This window comes from Mchenga conophoros, linkage group LG3 (genome assembly GCF_057382185.1).
Source record: "Mchenga conophoros isolate Kocher_MC1m ecotype Shallow Benthic linkage group LG3, M_conophoros_male_GT1.1, whole genome shotgun sequence".
NCBI classification, from domain to species: Eukaryota; Metazoa; Chordata; class Actinopteri; order Cichliformes; family Cichlidae; genus Mchenga; species Mchenga conophoros.
Genome location: NC_140528.1, coordinates 42364217 through 42385553, shown reverse-complemented (window position 1 = coordinate 42385553; position 21337 = coordinate 42364217). Strand labels below are relative to the sequence as shown.

The 21337-nt window shown below is 41.6% G+C and overlaps 2 protein-coding genes across 2 annotated transcripts in view; both read left to right on the top strand.

Moving 5' to 3' along the window:
* The first annotated feature begins 7040 nt into the window (after nt 1-7040).
* The window catches only part of LOC146578765 (selection and upkeep of intraepithelial T-cells protein 7-like), a 42088-nt gene continuing 27791 nt past the window's right edge, over nt 7041-21337 (top strand). Inside the window, exons 1-2 of the mRNA XM_085269097.1 lie at nt 7041-7322; nt 9590-9922. Of these exons, the coding sequence (XP_085125223.1) occupies nt 7253-7322; nt 9590-9922 (403 nt within the window). The 5' untranslated portion in view covers nt 7041-7252. The remainder of the gene's footprint in view (nt 7323-9589; nt 9923-21337) is intronic.
* Nucleotides 12101-19265, top strand: LOC146578770 (uncharacterized). The gene is made up of 7 exons (XM_085250277.1): nt 12101-12164; nt 15084-15119; nt 15284-15535; nt 15615-15860; nt 15947-16132; nt 16306-16401; nt 19081-19265. The coding sequence occupies exons 1-7, from the start codon at nt 12134-12136 to the stop codon at nt 19263-19265; spliced, it is 1032 nt and encodes a 343-aa protein (XP_085106403.1). The 5' UTR covers nt 12101-12133.

The window sequence follows — 21337 nt, the reverse complement described above, 5'->3', positions numbered from 1 at the left end:
GGCTATGCCACTAATTTCTGGTGGCAGTTTATGAACACTACAGCTTACTTGAATAATAAAACTGACTGCTATGCAAATACATATACACTTTCTGCCCACCGAGGAACGAGAGGAAGTGTATGGACTGTTCACTCAACGAAACCTGTGCCAGTAACGCGACACTGATGAGCCTCAACTGTCGCTCCAACTACAGCTACCGAATGATACTACAAACAAAGACTCATTACCAGACAGGATGTGCACGGACGGCACCAAGCAGTAAAGGAACCAGAGTTTCGCATCTGAGGAGGAGTGAAATTCTTACAGAGCTTGATCCCCGGCATTGGAGTTGCCGAGGTGCGGGATCATGTGGAAATCAACCGATATGCTCTGCTACGACACATCAACTTGACTAAGACCCTGGGAACCGCCTTAGCAGGAGAACAGCAGGCCATCAGAACGATGGTGCTGCAGAACAGACTGACACTAGACCTGCTAACAGCATCACAAGGAGGAGTTTGCAAGCTGATCGGGGAGACATGTTGCACTTTTATCCCTGATGGATACGAAACTGGAGGAGACATTTATGAAGCTTTGCAGAATTTGTCCATTCTGCAAAAATATGTCACTGACCACACATCCGGAGCAGCTACACCGCCATGTCTAAGAGTAATGATTTCAAAGATGATAACAACTACAATGACTGCTTATGTTGCCGTGCCTAAAGAAGAACAGCATCCCGTTGCAATTCTGTTAGAGGAGAACTTGTAATAACTGCTAATGAATGACGTGGTGATTAAAAATGACTTCTGCCTTTTTCAAGTGATCATGCACTGATTAACACATTAGTAGTTTATGCAGGTACAATATAAGGTTTTCACCCTTTTATTTTTTGAAGTTTTCATTTTACATATGAAGTTTTCATCATTTTTAAATACAAAGTTTTCATTTTAGTTTTCATCCTTTTATTTTTTGTAGTTTTCGTTTTAAAATATAAGGTTTTTATCTTTTATTTTTTGTAGTTTTAGTTTTATTATTTTTTCTTGTTTATTCCACTTGTTATTTCAATTACTATGATTTTCATTTACTATGTTTTTCTTTTTATTATTTTCTTTTGTTTTATTCTTTAGACCAGATGACTTCCATTTCTGCTATGCTGACATTTTGAAAATTAAAAAATTGCTTAAGATACTTAATAAATAACCTTCACAGACAATTGTTGTATACATTTAAAATAAGTTAAAACAGGAGGGAATGTTACAGGAAAAATGATTCTATGTTTCTTTACCTTCTTTTAAATGTACAAAGATGCCTTTTGTCTGCCCTCTCCCTATGGTTAGATTAGTTTAGAATTATCTTTTTAGACTTTCCCAGCAAACACATCTTGTTTCTGGGACATATTGTTTTAGATTGTTTTATCTTCCCTAGCTCTCTGCTGACGAGACTAGCACCATATATGGAGTTGTTTTATTTTATCTGTTTATTATTTTCTTATCCTGTTCTCACTGTCTTTCCTATAAAAATTACCAAGCCACTGTGCATGGTGTGAGTTGTTCTTAGCAGCTCACCCGTGTACACGTTTGATAAAGAAAGTAACTTTGTCTCATTGTGTCTTTATTTCTCCTGGGTTTTTTACAGAGTTTTCCCCCAACAGCACATCTGATTGTGTGAAAGCGCCCTCTGGTGGAGCTGGACTATAAACACTGTTCAAGCCTCGATAGCAGACTCAACAGTGCTTCTGGTTCTAGAATATGTGGCCCACTGCGCATGCTCAGGAGGTGTCCTGTCAGCAGTCAGCGCTGCAGCAGTTGTTTCCACGAGAAGTGAATACTGGTATCAAAAATATTATAGCATGATCAGTAACAGGTGTGACGTCACCTGTGAGCAGATGATAGTTTAGGTTTATTTAGGTTATTTTTATTTACGCTTTTTAAGTTTCATTTTTTAGAAGCCCATTAAGCGAGGAAATTAGTCTTTGTTATACAATCAAGGTATTCCCGATAAAAGTGAAAGTTGGCTCCACCCACTGTGACGGTTTGCGGGACAAGATGTGTTTAGGAGAGATAAGGACCCAAAACGCAGGCACTGGCTGAGATGTGAGTGAGCTTTATTGCAGGAGGGTGACATAAGACCAAAAGCGAGAGTGGCAAGAAACAAAACCAAGAAAGAGTCTAAACTGGGAAAACTAACAAAACAACGCCGAAACCTGAATTTGAATCACCAGGGAGGGTGCACGGAACACACTGACATCAGATACGGACCTTCAAAATAAAACAGGACATACATAGACTGGATTTAAAGACACGGTACAGACGGAGAACAGAGGAAACACACGGGCAGACACTAAAAAGAAGGAGCACAGAATCCAAACCCTACGAACTAACAAGTCTAAACCCCTGTACATAATCAGAATACATTAGAAAACAAGATTATGATATAATAATAATGATAATAATAGCATCAGATAACCACTCGCCTTGTATTGTTTATTTATTATAATTTTGTGCTAGTCTCCATCTGGTCAGAATGGTCTTTTTTCCATTTCCTTAATCCACACATCCTCCTGAGAACCGGTAAAAATGAATCTTCACATTGAACTCTTTTGTGGTTTCACATGTAAAATAAGATAAGCTTTATTAGTCCCACATGTGGGAAATTTGTTGTGTCACAGCAGAAAGTGGACAGTACAAGTTACAGCAAAAATGAAGAAAAACAACGGACTGGGATAAGATAATAAGAATAAGATACTATATACAATAGAATAAAATACTATGTTAACAGAAAAAAAATTACACTTGGTGTTATTGTGCATGTGTGGATGTGTGTGTTTGGTCAGTTGTGAAGTCTTTGTTCAGGAGTCTGACAACAGTTGGAGAGAAAGATCTGTGAAGTCTCTTCGTCCCACATCGTGGGTGCTGCAGCCACTGAAGGAGCTGCTCAGTGCTGTCAGTCTCCTGCATGGGGTGGGAGATGTTGTCCAACAAGGATGAAAGCTTAGCCACCATTCTCCTGTCACTCACCACCTCCACTGGGTCCAGAGGGCATCCTAGAACAGTGGTGGCCCAGGAGATGCTGTTGCCCCAGCAGACTACACCATAAAAGATGACTGAGGCCACCACAGAGTCATAGAAGGTCTTCAGGAGTGGGCCCTTCACTCCAAAAGACCTCAGCAGCAGGTACAGCCTGCTCTGTCCCACACCGTGAGTCTCTTTTCTTTAGAGAGCGTCTGAGTTATGAGTCCAGTCCAGTTTATTGTTCAGATGAACACCAAGGTACCTGTAGCTGTCCACAGTCTCAATGTCCATACCTTGGATGTTTAGTGCCTTCAGAAGTCTACCACCAGCTCCTTGGTTTTATTAGTGTTGATCTGGAGGCAGTTCAGCTGGCACCAGTCCACAAAGTCTTGGGTCAGACCTCTGTACTCCCTGTCATCCCCATCAGTGATGAGGCCGACTATTGCAGAGTCATCAGAGAACTTCTGCAGGAAGCACTGGGTGGAATTGTGGGAGAAGTCTGCAGTGTAGATGGTGAAGAGGAACGGAGCCAGAACCGTTCCCTGTGGGGCCCCCGTACTGCAGACGACCCTGTCCGACACACAGCCCTGACTGAGTTCTCACATACTGTGGTCGGTCGGTGAGGTAGTCCAGTATCCATGTAGTGAGGTGATGGTCCACTCCTGAGTTCTCCATCTTGTCCTTTAGAACCGAGGGAAGAATAGTGTTGAAGGCACTGGAGAAATCAAAGAACATGATTCTCACAGTGCTCCCAGCGATCTCCAGGTGAGCGAGGGAACGATGTAGGAGGTGAATGACGGCATCATCTGCTCCAATGCCAGGCTGGTAGGCAAACTGATGTGGGTCCAGTGATGAGCTCACCAGGTGCCAAAGCTGAGCCAGGACCAGCCGCTCCAGGGTCTTCATCAGGTGGGATGTCAAGCCACCGGCCTGTAGCTGTTGAGGTCCTTGGGGTGTGAAGTCTTTGGCACTGGTACAACACAAGAGGTTTTCCAGAGCTGCTGGACTCTCCCCAGCCTCAGGTTCAGGTTGAAGAGGTGCTCCATCACCCCACACAGTTGGTCTGTGCAGGACCTGATGACTCTTGAGCTGATGCCATCTGGATCCGCTGCCTTTCTAGCTCTGATCCTCCTCAGCTCCCTCCTAACCTGAGTGGTTGAGAGAGTCAGGCTGGAGCCTTGTGTTGAGTGTGTATTGGATTGTGGTGTTAGGGGTGGGGAGGAGTGAGCAGGGTGATTAGAGGTGGTGTGAAGTGTCTGAGGTGGGGCATCAGTAGTGGGGGTGGGTGAGTCTGCAGCTGATGTTGAAGACTGCCTCCTGGAAGAATCAAACCTGTTAAAGAAATGATTGAGTTCATTTGCCCCCTCACATCTCCCATGAGCAGTGAGTTCTGATCTTTGTGGCCTGAGATGGTTCTGAGGCCTCTCCAGACTTTGCTAACCTTCTTTTGTTGAAGCCGTTTCTCCGTCTTCCGCCTGTAGCTGCCCTGATCAGACCTCTCAGCTCTCTCTGCACTCTTTTCAGCTCCTCCTTGTCTCTGGATTTGAAGGCTCTCCTCTTTTGTTTGAGGACGGCTTTAATTTCTGGGGTAATCCAGGGTTTGGAGAAACAGCGCACAGTCCTGGTGGGTGTAGTGTTATCCACACAGATGTTATCCAGTTATGACAGTTATGATGGAAAGGTCCAAAATTCTAATATGAAAATTCTGAAGGAAGTACAGGTTCCAATAACGGCACTTTGACACAGTTCAGTGATGTGCGTAGAAATAAAAGCTGCATATAAATAACACAGAGCTGCTTATTTTCCTCCAGTTGTTTGAACTATTTGTAGAGACAGAGAGCATCAGTCTGATCACTGGAATCTGCTCTTTGTCCCTGGATTTGGACCAAGCAGACCCCGATGGACTCAAAAACACAGAAACTACAACATCCAAGAAGTTTTTATCATGTCTTCTTATGTTTCTATTTCTTTTGATTATCTTAATTGTACAGCACCTTGGTCAAAACACCTTGTTTTAAATGTGCCATTTAAGCAAATTTGACTTTGACTTTTTGCTGCACTGAGATTGGAATGAAATCACTTAATCAGTTCATGAACAGAAACAACAGATAAGACAAGAAACAAAACTGTACTGAGCAACATGTGCTGACACTCACTGCTGAGCCAGTTTGTCCAGAATACTGACAGAGACACAAACAGGCATCTTTGCCACCCACACACTTCTGCTGAACACACAGCTTTGACTTTTAAAAGCCATATCAACTAAAACCTTCACTGCTGAGCGTCTGTGAGCCCTGACAGTAAAAATCATCATCATCATTAATATGTGCTGACAGCAGCTACTGGACTGTGTATGGCTGTCGTTTCCAGTTCTTTTGTTTGGATCAAACTAAGATCACTGAAAGAGCTTTCACTGTCAAACACATGAGCCAACAGCCAATAAGAAGAAGGAGAAGTTGGATGTTATGGTGATGACACAGATTTGTCTTGTAAAACAGGTTAACAAGCAAACACAGGTGCATTTCCTTGTTGGTGTCTGTTCGATACAGAGGTCTCTTTACTTTCAGATTTTTAATTTTTTAAACTTTTTTGATTGTGAGGATAAAATTTTAAGGAAGTTCCTCTTGACCTCACAAATAACAACAACAGGACCTAACACAGTTTAAAAAATATCTTTCACTGGATAATTTTAATTTTTCCATCCTGACGATCAGAAGAGTTTTTGAGGGTTTCAGAGATCCTTCAGAACAACAGTAAGTGTTCATGAGCTTGTAATAATTTTACCAAGTTTCTGTAATTTCACAGACAGTGTGGAGTGGGAATTTCTCTTTATATCTACCAGTGTTAGTGGAAAAAGGTTCTTATTCTTATACTTTTCCTTTGAATTTGAGGTATTTGTTTGTCACATGACTGGACTTGCAGCTGCTCAAACAGGACAAACAAAGGTGGGCGTGAAAGTGTTGACGCAGGTCACAGATGCCTGATATAAAACAGCTGACAGGGAAACAGGTTAGTTTAGTCTGCAGCTGTTTGATACAGACACACCTTTACTTTGGGATTTTAAACTTTTACATTTTTTATGATTTGATTTTTTTTATTTGTCAAATATTTACATCTGAGTAACTTTTTACTTCTTTGTAACAAAACTTCAGTAGCTTCCTTTTCACCCACTGAAAAACCGATGGGACACACTGACCTCACAGTTTTTTTATCTGTCAGGAGATCATTTTATTTTTTCCACTCTGATGATCAGAAGAGTGTTTGAGTGTTTCAGAGATCCTTCAGAAAAACAGTAAGTGTTTAAAATGACGTCTTTCAGTTTTTTAGGTAATTTGACAGGCTGACTGAAGCTGTGAGCGTTAGTGGATTAACCCGTTACCGTAACCATTAACTGGTTCTGCTGGTTAGATGAACGTCATGTCACGTTAGTGTAAAACATTTGATTCACTGTTGGCTGGTTTCATCTGTGAAAACACATCGAAATGAAAGAATTCAATGTGTTTCATCATCTGAAGAACCAAAAGCTGTCAGAAGAAAATCACCTCAATCACAAACAGGAAGTTTACTCAGTTACTCTCCTGTACTCTGATTACAGTCATGTATGTTTTCTCTGTGTCTGCTTCTTCGTCCTCACTGTAAACAGATGTACTGAGAGACTCCTGCACTGATGTTTCATAGGAAAGTCCAAACAGCCTCACTGGTTCTCCATAAAGAACAAAGATTTGCTCTCTGTGGCTCCAACACAACTTAAAGACAATCAAAGGTGGACAAAGTTCTCTGTGGTTTGATGGAGGCTACAGCTAAATGCTGCCTCCTCCATAGTACAATATACATGTTTATACAGTGACGTCATTTTGAAGTCCTTTGGATGATGATGGTCTTTAGTACGTAGCTGATGGTTGATGATGAGATGTTTGTGTTGTTCTGTGGAGATCGTTCAAGAACTGAACCTGTTAAACACTCAGACCTGCTTTAGATTTCACCGCTTTAGTTATGATGCACTTATTTATGGTCACCCTACAGCAGTGTAAACACACGTGACTCTAACGTGACTTCCTGCAGAGACGATGACTTGGACGTATTGAGTTTGAACGAGTGTCTAAAAAGTCTGATCTGTTCTCAGTCAGAGACTTTCAGGATCATTTAAACCTTAAATTTAATCTCATGTAGTCAGGATTTAAACTCAGGTTCAGTTATTTCAATAAAACCATCCTGAGACATTTAGAACAATCAAAGCGTCGGAGTTGAAGAACACGGAAATGTCTGCTGTGACTGCGTCGCTCTGCTCGACTTTGCTGTTTGTCGGCCTCTTCGTGTTTGTCTCTGCAGGTGAGATTCACTCTGTGGGACAGAGAGGAAAAGCATCAGTCTGTTTACATGTTAACAACATTTCCTGAAGAGTTATTTTCATATTGATTCAGTTTTTCCGTGTTTGTGAAGGAGACACGAGGCTGGGTGGAGTCTGTGTGGACCTAACATGTCGGTGTGATCAGATCTCACAGAGACAAAGAAGTGTGATGTGTGTGTCAGTGTGATGTGTTGTAGTTTCAGGAGTCAGTATGCAGCTACAAAGCTTTTAGTTCAGTGTATACAAACAGCTGTAGCTACATAAAGGCAGCATGCAGAGACTCACAGTGTCTCATAATGAGAGGCTGCTTTCTCTCACACATTATGTTCACTTATTATCAGGACGTGTTTTTGTTTGTGGAACCTGCAGGAACTCAGTTCAATAAGTAAACTGTGAAAAACACAAGAAACCAAATGTCTGTGAGTTCAACAAACAGTAACACAGTTAACTTTGTAATTTGAGGCCCCTGCTTGGATCAACAGACCCTCAGCTCCACTGAAACACAGACCGATTTATTAATTAATGTTTTGCAGTGATTATTGCATTTGTCATAAACTGTACTGTACTAACAACCAATGGTGAATATGATCTGTAACACTAGCAGAGCTTTTTTTTAGTTTTCCTGAAACCCCGAATCATATCAGAGAGGTTTGACTCCCTGGTCCAACTTTCAAACGTGCACCTTCAAGTAGATAACTTTCAAAATGCAGAAGAAACGATTTTGAACAATTTCAAAGATAATTAGTTTTGTTCAAATCAGTTTTATTTGTACATAGCACCAAATCACAAAACACGATAAAACCATTAACATAATATATTGTATTACTCAGTATTGACCTAGAAAATAGGAACAGAGCCAGGTTTCTCTTTTGCAGTGTGTTGTTGGGATGATTGCCTCGGTTTTAAAGAGGGGGCAGTGTTGCTCCATCAAGAACTTGTTTCTCTTTGTGCTAAAGGAGGCATTAAGCTCACCAAATGAAATTGGTACTTGCTGCCATATCTGTACAACAACAATCCAACGAAGTTAAGGATTTTGATTTGACTAGGGACGTCTTGCCAGTAGAGAGAGCACTAGGTGTGCAGTGGTGTATCCATACATTCAAGTACAAGACAAACAAAGCCCTCACATAGAGAGGGATGTTGTCTCTTGTGAGATTGATCTATAACCCTTTGGGTTTTTAGCATTGTGGTTATCTGCTAAGTTAGTCCTTCAGAAACTATGCAGAAATCTTTAGGTGTGGGATTATGTGTTGCCAGTTACTGTTGTACAAGAATTGACGGTTTGGGTGAATGATCTTTGCGTTCTTGCAGATTTTAAAGTCGACTTCTGCTTTTAAATCTTCTAACTTCAGAGAGGTTGCTTCTGCTCAGTCGCAGATGAGAATGGTTTTGGCACAGTCACCCAAAATCAGGTCCATTGTGCATTTATAATGGGCAAAGCATTGGTGGCTCCACTGAAACAAACTTTGCATGGAATTGACAGCTGCATTGGTTGCGAGTAGAATGGATTAGATGTGGAGAAAAGAGCTGCAAATGCAGGAATCAGTTTTTGAACTGATAACACCTCTGTATTGTAATATATCACAAATGAAACCTCAAAGTTTTAAATATTTGTAGCACACCGGATGGCAGCGATGCTTAAAATGTCCAAACCTTCTCAGTGGAAATATGTTAGTACATCATGTAATCCTGCTGATCTGGCTTCTAGGGGAGTCGAGGTACAATCTTTTCTGAAGGCTGATTCCTGGTTTAAAGGACCAAAGTGTCTTTCTGAACCAGAAATTAATTGTTCAGTGAAACCTGACAGTGGAAAGGTCTCTTCAAATGATCCAGAGATTAAAATGGCAATTTTAGTTAATGCTGTTGAGGCAAATGAATACATAGATGAGAATGAGAAGGTGAAGAAGAAGAAGAGCAGCAATCTCTATGAGCTTTGAGGATTGTGTGTCACAAGTTGGAAGTAGGCTCAGTAGAGCAGCTATACCTGAGGAAGCAAGGCATCCTGCTATTATAGCTAGGGATCTTCAATTTACTGACCCTGTGCTTCAACATGTACATCAGAAAACAAGGCATGGTGGACGTAACCACGTGCTGTCCAAGTTGTGGCAAAGGTATTGGATTCCAGGTGCAAGCACTGCTACAAGAAGGATTTCGAGCAAGTGCATTGTCTGTTTGTCTGGTTGCTATAGAAGCTAACATTTGTACTTGAACGTTTAACCTCTCTGCTCTGTGTTGTTTCCTCTTTCAGGTAAGGAGATCATCACAGCTGAGTCTGGACAGAAGAACGTCAGTCTCCCATGTCGAACTCCAAACAACATCACAATCAGACTTGTAAAGTGGAGCAAAACTGGCCTGGAAAAATATGTCCTTTTGTACCGAGATGAACACTTTGATCCAGCCAACCAGCATCCATCTTTTAAGAACCGGGTGGATCTGCAGGACAGACAGATGAAGGATGGAGACGTATCTTTGATTCTGAAGGATGTGACGACTGCTGATAGTGGAACATACGAGTGTCGTGTCCTCATGAGTGGAACAAAAAATGCCCTCAGCATCACACTGAGTGTTATTGATCCTCCAGGTGAGTGAGTAGAGTTGAGTGTGTGTGTGATCAGAGGTGAAGCTGCTTCCTGGTTGTTGATGTTTGTTTCTAAAGATGTTGTTGATGAGACTTTGTAGAAAGCAGCTGGTCTGAGTGATGTGATCAGAGTGCAGTAGATAATGTCTGACAGCAGTTTGAAGAGGAAATGGATTCTGTTCTGTTCTTCACTCATCACCTACCTGACAGCTGACACCTCACACCTGTTTCTCACCTGCAGGTCAGACAGGAGGACACACAGAGGATGGAGGGAAGGAGGATGGAGGGAAGGAGGATGAAGGGAAGGAGGATGGAGGGAAGGAGGATGGAGGGAAGGAGGATGGAGGGAAGGAGGATGGATCTGTTGGAATGAAAGTTGGTCTGTCAGTTTGTGCTGTTCTTCTTGTTGCTGCTGTTGTTGTTGTTGTTTTTCTGATCTATAGAAAACATCAGAAAGGTGTTTTATAACTGAATTGTTAAAAAAAGGAAGGAGGCAGGAGGACGCACAGAGGCTGTATCTGTTGGACTGATTGTCAGTCTGTCAGTTTCTGCTGTTCAAATTTGAGAATTTTCAATGTTTTCTTTGAAAATCAGTAATTATCCTAACAAACACCAACAGAGGATGCTCAATTTTACTCTGTCAGATGACAAACATGTCTAGATTTCATTTTGATTTTGCATTTCTGTGATTATTATCAAACCTCATTAGACTATTATATCACCTTCAATTTACTATATTACAGTCCAACATTAGAAACAGTGGCTCCATTTATTCAGCTTTCCAGGTTCCAGGTTCATCTCAGTGTAAAAGTTCAAAGCAAATTCTTTGAAAAGTTCTTTATATTTCTTCCTCACTTATATGATGAACATCTGGGAGTTCCTATTATCAAACTAAACACATCAAACAAAATTTAGAGATGCTTTTTTGTGTTTCTCCACACAAATATTTCAGAGTGAACTAATTTCACACAAAAGATCTCATGTTGTTCATAGTTTGATTTTACACAGTATTTATGAGTTCAGTGTCTCGTATGTTGCAATAACTTCAGGTTCGGCTGTAAGATCAAACTTTTTCTGTGAGATTTGAAACACAAATTAATCCTCATGTAGAGATCAGCTGTTACAGTATAATTACTGTCACACATACTGAACCGACTGACAACACAAACACTGTGTGTGATGAAGAAAAGACGAATTACTGTCGATTATAGACGATCAATAATCTGCCTGACATTGTTCAGGACTCACTGGTCAGCTACAGCTGAATAAATGTTATGATGGACAGTGTTATGAAACCAAAGTGAAGGTAATTATTTCCATGTAGCTGCAGAGTCAGAGGTTTCCTCTCTGATCTGTGAAGCTTTGAACTTTTCCTTCCATGAAGGAGACGCTTCAGTCTGTCACTGCAGTATAAAGATTTCAAGTCCAGGTCAGATATTATTAATTTATTGTCTCTGTAACTTTGGTTATTGCTAATAAAGTTTTGCAAACAGCAGTAGTGAATTTTTTTTTTCTTGAATTCCGTCTTTAATCGTTTGTTTTCTGTGGCTGTAAAGGTTTAAAGATTAAACTAAACTAAATCAAGGTTTTTGTTTTCACCTTCATCAGTTTCAAGGTTTTACAGCCTGGAGGAACACAGTTTGTTTCTCTCCATGTTGACTTATACACAAATAAGACACCTACAGTCACATATACAAATGAAGGTAATCTGTATTCACAAATAAAATACAGCAATTTCATTAAAAAATGCATTTAATATTATTATTACGACAAATTAATGAAACCTCATTGATGAGCTGCTTATATCCATGTTAGTCTTTACTTTAAAGTCCAACATCTCCCTCTAGTGGTCATATATACACAATGTTGGAGGATTAACGTTCACAGATATGAGACATAATCAGATTATTTCTTAAACATGTTTTTAGCTCTTCACTCTCATGATTTCCTGGTCTTGTGTGTTTGCGTGACAGCTTTAAGCCACAGTGTTTAGGGAAAAATACTGTGCCTATCTACCTTCAGGTTACTCACTGATGTAGAGTATTTGAATAATTTGATTTAGTTCACTTCTTTAGACAAAGACAAAAGTTAAGTTAAAGTAAATACCACCACAGTGTTTGAACCAATAGAAAGCTGGCACTCAGAGGAAGAGGGCGGGCTTTACTTGGTGTCAGTGACAGAAATGAAAAAAAGCTCAAATGAGTGAGAAGGACGATGAAGGAAACATCTGTGCTGTGTCTGCTCTGTAAGTAGAATCTCTGTGTGTGAATGGTCGTCTGTCTCTGTGTTAGCTCTGCAAAAGACCTGCCCAGGGCCCTTTGGTAGCTCAGATGAGGTCCATCCATACCCACTCCCTCAGATGACTGAAACAGAATGGATGAATGAAAAATGTAACATGACAAAATCTGGGTGAAGAGATGTAAGTATTTTCCAAATGTCATGATGAATGTAAGTGCTGATTTTAGGATAAAGAGGAGCATTAAAGAGTCAAAACTTTGTGGGGTTTACTTAATCTTTGTATTCTTTGTTTTTTAATTGTATTCTTTGTTTTTTAATATTTCTGATGTGGTCAGAAATATTAAAAAACAAAGAATACAAAAATTTGTAATTCATGACTAACAGTGCAGGTGTCACAGATATATATATATATATATATATATATATATATATATATATATATATATATATATATATATATAGTACAACACTAGAGGCCAACTCCAAGCCCATAGCACAAGTCACCATCAAGTGCGGGATCTACCAAGGAGATGCTCTGTCCCCACTGCTGTTCTGCATAGGCCTGAACCCCCTCAGTGAGATCATTAACAAGACTGGCTACGGATACCGACTACAGAACGGAGCAGTTGTCAGCCACCTCCTGTACATGGATGACATCAAGCTGTATGCCAAGAGTGAACGAGACATCGATTCACTGATCCACACTACCAGGCTATACAGCAATGACATTGGAATGTTGTTCGGACTGGAGAAGTGTAGTCGGATGGTAACAAAGAGAGGGAAGGTAGTCAGAACTGAGGGGATTGAACTACCAGAAGGCAACACTGCAGACATAGAGGACAGTTACAAGTACCTGGGGATCCCGCAGGCGAATGGGAACCATGAAGAGGCCGCTAGAAAAGCTGCAACCACCAAGTACCTGCAGAGGGTCAGGCAAGTCCTGAGGAGTCAGCTGAATGGTAAGAACAAGATCCGGGCCATCAACACGTACGCCCTGCCCGTGATCAGGTACCCTGCTGGGGTAATAGGCTGGCCAAAGGAGGAGATAGAAGCCACTGACATCAAGACAAGAAAGCTCCTTACCATGCATGGAGGGTTTCACCCCAAGTCCAGCACCCTGAGGCTGTACGCTAAGCGGAAGGAAGGGGGCCGGGGACTGGTGAGTGTCAGCACCACAGTCCAAGATTAGACAACGAACATCCAAGAATACATTGGGAAGATGGCCCCAACTGACCGAGTGCTCAGTGAATACCTCAGGCAGCAGAAACCCAAGAAAGAGGAGGGAGACGAGGAACCATCATGGAAGGACAGGCCCCTGCACGGTATGTACCACCGGCAGATAGAGGAGGTGGCTGATATCCAGAAATCCTACCAGTGGCTGGACAAAGCTGGACTGAAAGACAGCACAGAGGCACTAATCATGGCAGCACAAGAACAAGCTCTGAGCACAAGATCCATAGAGGCTGGGGTCTATCACACCAGGCAAGACCCCAGGTGCAGGCTGTGTAAAGATGCCCCAGAGACAATCCAGCACATAACAGCAGGGTGCAAGATGCTAGCAGGCAAGGCATACATGGAGCGCCATAACCAAGTGGCCGGCATAGTGTACAGGAACATCTGTGCTGAGTATAACCTGGAAGTCCCCAGGTCAAAATGGGAGATGCCCCCAAGGGTGGTGGAGAATGACCGAGCTAAGATCCTGTGGGACTTCCAGATACAGACGGACAAAATGGTGGTGGCTAACCAACCGGACATAGTGGTGGTAGACAAACAGAAGAAGACGGCCGTAGTGATCGATGTAGCGGTTCCCAATGACAGCAATATCAGGAAGAAGGAACACGAGAAGCTGGAGAAATACCAAGGGCTCAGAGAAGAGCTCGAGAGGATGTGGAGGGTGAAGGTAATGGTGGTCCCCATGGTAATCGGAGCACTAGGTGCGGTGACTCCCAAGCTAGGCGAGTGGCTCCAGCAGATCCCGGGAACAACATCGGAGATCTCTGTCCAGAAGAGCGCAGTCCTGGGAACAGCTAAGATACTGCGCAGGACCCTCAAGCTCCCAGGCCTCTGGTAGAGGACCCGAGCTTGAAGGATAAACCGCCCGCAGGGGTGTGCTGGGTGCTTTATATATATATATATATATATATATATATGTATATATATATATATATTACTTTGTTAATACAGAGAAAAGATATGTTGACTCAGGGGACTGAATAATTACGCACACCCCACTTTTCATTATTTATTTGTAAAAAATGTTTGGAATCATGTATGATTTTCGTTCCACTTCTCACGTGTGCACCACTTTGTGTTGGTCTTTCACGTGGAATTCCAATAAAATTGATTCATGTTTGTGGCTGTAATGTGACAAAATGTGGGAAAGTTCAAGGGGGCCGAATACTTTTGCAAGCCACTGTATATGTGTGTATATATATGTATATATATATACACACATATACAGTGTAGTACAATACAATGTGTGGTACAATACAAGTGTAGAGGTGTATATATGTATATATATACACCTCTACACTTGTATGACCTCTACACTTAGCAGGGACAGAACCGGGGACAGCTGTCCCAGCGGTCTCTGGTGTGGTTTCAGCATGTTAGTTGGTGTCAGACACTTTCTTCACTATTACATAGGGTCCTAAGAAACGAGCCATGAGGGCAGAATTAGGCAGCAACACAAGATCTCTGTCCCCAGGCTGAAATTGTCTTTCCACTGCAAACCGTTTCTTCATGTTGGCCTGGGATACACAGAGAGCCTCCTGTGACAAAATGAGGAAAAGTTCAAGGGGGCCGAACTTACTTTTGCAAGCCACTGTATATCAGAGAGAGACAAGTTTGTGTGTTTGTCAGCTGTTTGTTTGCTGTTTGTTCTTTATGTTGACTTCATATCAACCTGAGTGTCATTTCTCTTTAGTTCTGATCTCACTGCTGAGCTGCACAACAAACCAAGGTCAGTAACCTTCTTCTGTCCCAGTTTAAACCTGAGAAATGCTCACTGATATGACCTGATTGGGTTCATGTTTCACAATGAAGGTCACATATAAAACTGAAGAAATAAAGGATTAAGGAAAAGGTACACAAGAAATCATTGATTTTGCATTGTAACCCTCACAGCTCGTCTGACTGTGAGTCCCAGCAGCTCTCAGTTCTTTGAAGAAGACTTTGTGTCTCTGAGCTGTGAGGAGGACGACAGCTCTGCTGGATGGACTCTGAGGACCAAAAATAAGATCACTCAGTGTGGAGATGGGTGGGGAAGATGGTCTGGTTCTTCCTGTGACATCACTGTTTTCCCATGGGACAGTGGAGTTTACTGGTGTGAGTCCAGAGAGGGTCCCATCAGTAACATGGTTAAGCTGACAGTCACTGGTAAGCTGAGTGTGTGGAGTTAGTGTTGATGAAGCTGTGTGTAAATGGATGAAATGCTGTAGTTTGTCTCTGTGTTGAGGTGGATCAGTGATCCTGCAGAGTCCTGTCCTCCCTGTGATGGAGGGAGATGACGTCACTCTGCTCTGTAAAACAAAGACCACTCCCTCCAACCTCCCAGCTGCTTTCTATAAAGATGGCTCCCTCATCAGGAAGCAGCCTACAGGTCACATGACCATCCAGCATGTTTCCAGGTCTGATGAAGGCCTCTACAAGTGTGACATCAGCGGTCATGGAGAGTCTCCATCCAGCTGGATCACTGTCACAGGTGACACACTCACCTGTCTGTGTTTCTGCAGCTTTCAACATTCACAATGTGACGACAACTTAATGACTGTGTTTGCTTTATTTTAGGGGAACACACCACCACACCTCCACCTACATCCACACCTCCACCTACATCCAACTCCATCATTCTTTCTCCATCACTCTCTCCTGCTGTTCTCTCTGTGTTGTCATTTGTTGGATCAGTCTGTGTTGTGGCTCTACTGGTGTTACTGGTTCTGCTGGTGAGACGATGTGTTCACGGGAAACCTGAAGGTGAGACTCAGACTTGTTGATTTATACTATATAAGTATAATTTTTCATGTCTGAGTTTGTTTATTAGAACAAAGTTCATATCCATCATGATCACAGTAACAACTTTCCTAGAATTAATCTCTGTTTTAGATATTTAATTTGTATTGTTGTTTAATTTGGTTCATTTTAATCAGATCAAGATGTTGGAGAAGATGATGTCATCACTGACACCATGTGCAGTGTCATCAACATATCAACTTGCCAGCAACAGCCAATCAGACAAAGTGAAGGTAGTTCAGTGTTTTCATAATATTTTTCATTATGTGAGGATATCTCTAAATATATCCTCACATAATGTACCTTTGAAAAGATTTAAAATATCATAATATTAGTTTCTCCCTCTTCTCCTGCTTGAGCGGCGTGGGAATAATGAGGAAAATAGCAATGAACCAATGACCAAACACTAAAATGGCACCTTGGAAACTGGGAGCTCAAAAGGTTTTAAAATGAAACAGAAAACCCGACAACGCCACCCTGGGAATTTCATCAAGAGAATATCCAGTTATAAACTTCAGACAGAGTCATGGTTCAGTGTAAAAATAAACAGTTTATTGACAGCTATTTAATTAATTTTATTATTTTATTTTGGTATATTTATCAGATCAAGATGCTGGAGAAGTTCTGATGATCACTGTCATCAACATATCAATATATCAAACTTTCAGCAACAGCCAGTCAGACAAAGTGATTGGTTGTCACTTGTAGGGCTGGAAACGCAACCAGCGAGTGACTCCTGGAGATGGAGGGAAAAGGTGTGAGTCACTGAAAATGAGGGGGAACAGGTGTTAGTTGGAAGTTACAGATGCCAGTCCAAGGTGTACAGGGAGGCAGGCAGGTGAGCATGAGTGGGAAACTGAGCTGACCAGCGAATGAACCCAGGCAGGTTATGGCAGCGACTCAGCAACAACCAGAGGTCTCCAGCGAGCAGAAGCACAAAGGTCAAATACACAAAAAACTATAACAAGAAGTAATAACTGTGGCCAGACTGACAAAGGGTTGCAGATGATCTGACGAAGTTTGATTGTGAGCGCTGGTCTTAAGAAGCCGGCAGTTCAGATTATACTCAGGTGCAGCCTGTCAGTGCCCGGTGGGGACGGGGCTTACCATTGACGGTCCGCAGTGGTGGAATGCCGGCACTGTGAAAAAACCCAGCACTCACCTGGACCATGACTAGACTGACTTTACTATGAATGTAGAATCATATTTAGTTATTTATTTATTTATTTATTTAACCCCATGGGGGTTATGAGGACATTATGGAGCATGTGATCAGAAGTGTAAAAATGTAGATTAGTGTTACAGTCAAAAAACAAAGTCGTGATTTGATTTAATTAAAACCTGAAATCACATATTTCAGTTCATACTTTTATTATTAATTCATTTGTCTTAACTAAAATGTGCAAACTCATGTGTCTTTCCTTCTGTACTTACTGAGTGTTGTTCACTGTGAGCTGGACTGTGTGTTTGTGGTCTGTGGTTAACTGAAGCTAACAGCTCTGCAGTCGTCCAGCATCCTGTTTGTGAAAGAAAGAAACACTTCAGCTGCAGCTGTTTCAACACAGAGCTGTTCATTTTTTTTAAGAACAGGAAGGAACATGGAGACATCATCTGGAAAAGCATTTCTCTAAACTCTCCACACAGACCATCATCTCATTTAAAGTGAATCTTAATGATATTCAGTATTCTGTTCCAGTGTTATTCACTGTTTTCCTCTATATTTATCCTTTGACTTTCCTTATACTTATGTGACTTCAACATTTTAAAACGAGTCTATCTCAGTATCTATACTTCATTTATGACTTCTAGAAAGTTAATGATTTGTTAGTTTCTGTGACATGATGACCACATGATTCTAGTTTAACTGTAGTCTGAAGCTGGTGACACCTCTCACCACAGTCTGAACTGGTTTGGCCAATCATGTGTTTATGCCGTGGGAAGGTGTTTACTTTGTGCTCTGTGGTAACGAAAGTCAGTCTGCACTGAAAGCAGGTGGCAGCTTTGTGGTCGTCCACTTTTCTTTTCCACAGAAACACCCCCACTTCTCTATTGTCAAAGCTGTTTCACAGTCGAGGTGTTAAGAACACTGAAACACTGCTACAGTTACAATAAAGATTATCACTTGATCTCTTCATAGTGCATCATGACAGATAATAATTTAATTGTGAATTGTACTGAATTAAACAAGTGCAGTTTATGTACCTGCAGTAATTGAATGTGTTTTATTCTCAGAATGTGATTCAGCTGTGATCTACTCAGCAGTGAAAACTGAAGATGTCAGTTATGGACAAACGACCATCAGAGCAAGAAGGCCCAGGTACAGCTGCTCTTTTATCTATCAGAGTGAAGCTAGCTGCTCACCCTGTTTCCAACCATCAAGCTAACCTAAGCTAACAAAAGTCCATCACAGCTCTTTACTAGATAAAAACTTAATTCAAACTGGTAAACCTTTAACTGGGAGCATGTGTGAACCGGAGACGTGGAGATAGGAAAGGTTGATTGAACTAAAAAGCTTGTAATCACTGTAATCACAACCTTTCAGTAAGCCGCTGCTGCTGGGTGCTTTTTGCCACTTTTACTTCTTTATTGTTTAAACAGACATAACATTTTGCCCTCATACCTGTTTCTACATTAGTTATCAAGACTAATTTAACATTAATATTGATTATCGTAGATGACAAGGTCAAAAACTTTTCCAGTAACACACATTAATAAATGCCTTCCTGTGTAAATGTAGTCCGTCAAAAAGACAACCGCCCCCTACTGTCTAAATGTTTATTGAACAAAAGATGCTGTTATATTGTAACTGTGACGCGTTCACTGTCCTCCTTCTTTCACTTTGCTGTATATAAAGAGAACAGAGAGGCTCTGCTTTGTGCTTATATTCTCCTCCTGTGTGTTTGTGTGTGCAGAGTTTCTACCAGAGCCAAATGTCATCTACTCCTCACTGAAGTCGTCCACCAGTCCAACCACTGGAATCCAGCTGCTGCTCTCTAACTGGTCCACACAGCAGCTCAGACCTGACACATTCACTGTAAACACACTGGTTTATATTCTGTTTGTTCTCCTCATGAAGGAAACCTCACACAACCTCTGAGGGGAGAAAGTTCAAATGGAAAGTTATTATTATTATTTTCTATTATAAAAAAAAAGCTGGAAAATGTAAAACCTAAAAAATTTCTCCAAAGACATTTTTGTTTTCTATTTAAAAAAAAAAAACCTTTACCAAGACTTTCAGAGTAAAGCAGATTAAAAAGCAGCTGTACACAGGTATCTTAGTTACTGTGCATGTCTGCTGTTCTCTCTGGAGTTATAAGGAACATCTACATAAAGATGATGATGATGATGATGATGATGGTGACATCTGTCTCAAAACAAGTCTGAGCGAATCTGGAGACACAGACAATCATTTTCAGAAAGTTAATAAGTAAAGAAAGTTAAAAAAAAAAACTTCAGAAAAGTAGACCTGAAAGTCACCTGCTTATCAAACATTACAGACTCTGTCATAGTTATCATATTTAATTTTATGGACAGGACTAAATGCCTGCACACCACCCTCAGCTACGTGGACAAGAAGCAAGGTAACTATGTGAGACTTGACTACAGTTCAGCGTTTAAAAAAAATAGTGCCCAGCAGACTGTTCACAAAGCTCAGGGATCTGGGACTCAACAGCCGTCTGTGTGCATGGGTGTTGGACTTCCTCACTGGCAGAACTCAGGTGGTGAGGGTGGGTAGATGCATCTCCAGCAGCATCATCATCAACACAGGAGCGCCAGAGGGGTGTGTCCTCTCGCCACTGCTCTACTCCCTCTACACTTCAGACTGTGGCCACCCATGGCTCCAACACCATTGTTAAGCTTGCTGACGACACAGTGGCATTAGGCGCCATCTCCAACAACGATGAGGCGGCCTACATGGAGGAAGAGAAGAATCTGGCATCATGGTGCCAGGACAACCACCTCCAGCTGAACGTCTGCAAGACTAAGGAGCTGGTGGTGGACTTCAGAAGGCGTCAGCACAGAGACTACAAGCCCATTATCATCAATGGAGCTCCAGTGGAGAGGGTGCAGTCCTTCAAGTATCTTGGTGTTCACATCTCCTCAGACCTGACATGGGCTGCCCACATTCAGGTCCAGACCAAAAAGGCTAGGCAGCGCCTGTATCACCTTCGACAACTGAGGAAGTTCAGAGTCTCTCCAGTGATCCTCAGGACTTTCTATACAGGCGCTGTGGAGAGCATCCTCACAGAGAACATCACGTCCTGGTATGGAAACAGCTGTGTTAAGGACCAAAAAGCTCTTCAGAGAGTGATCCGTACAGCAGAACGATGCTGCAGGAATGCTCTCCCCTCCCTACAGGACATTTACATCTGGATGCTGGACTAGAGCAACTCAGATATTGAAGGACCCGTCTCATCCCAGCAATAAACTGTTCCAGCTTGTGCAACAATCAGGCAGAAGGTTCCGCACCATTACCACATTCTCATATCATCCTGATCCTTCCAGCTTCACTACAGCACATTGACTTTAACACCCACGCAATGTACACAAGCTGTACATTTCAGGATTGTTTTATTTTATCTTTATTTATATAACTCAGCCATTTGCTGCACATAAAGTCCTCTTTGTATATACTCATTCTCTGTATATAAAGTTCTGACTCTTTTGTGCACAGTCGAAGAACATATCAGGTCACATTTCACTGCGTGTTATATCTGTATAACCATGCACGTGACAAATAAAGAGTCTTGAATCTTGAATAAAATAAAGCTCAGCAACAGCTTCTTCTGCATCTACAGAATGGTTCATAAATCATCAAATAAAACACTGGGCATGCTCAGTGTTTCTGAAATTGAGATCTCCAATGAGTTTTTACAAACCACTGTGGAAACTCATGAGACTTTATTATGTGTATTGATGGATACTGTTTGTATTTGGAGGTGTTCTGTCAGCAGTCAGTGCTGACAGGGAATGTTTACACCAGAAATATCACAGTTTGATGGATAACAGGTGTGATGTCACCTGAAAGGAGATTATAGTTTAGGTTGATATTTTTATTTAAGTTATTACATTCTTATCCAACTGCCCTGTGATTAAACCGTACTCTGGTGCTTCCATCTACTGACACTAAAGTGCAGCAACAGGCTGTCTGCACCACTGATATGGAGC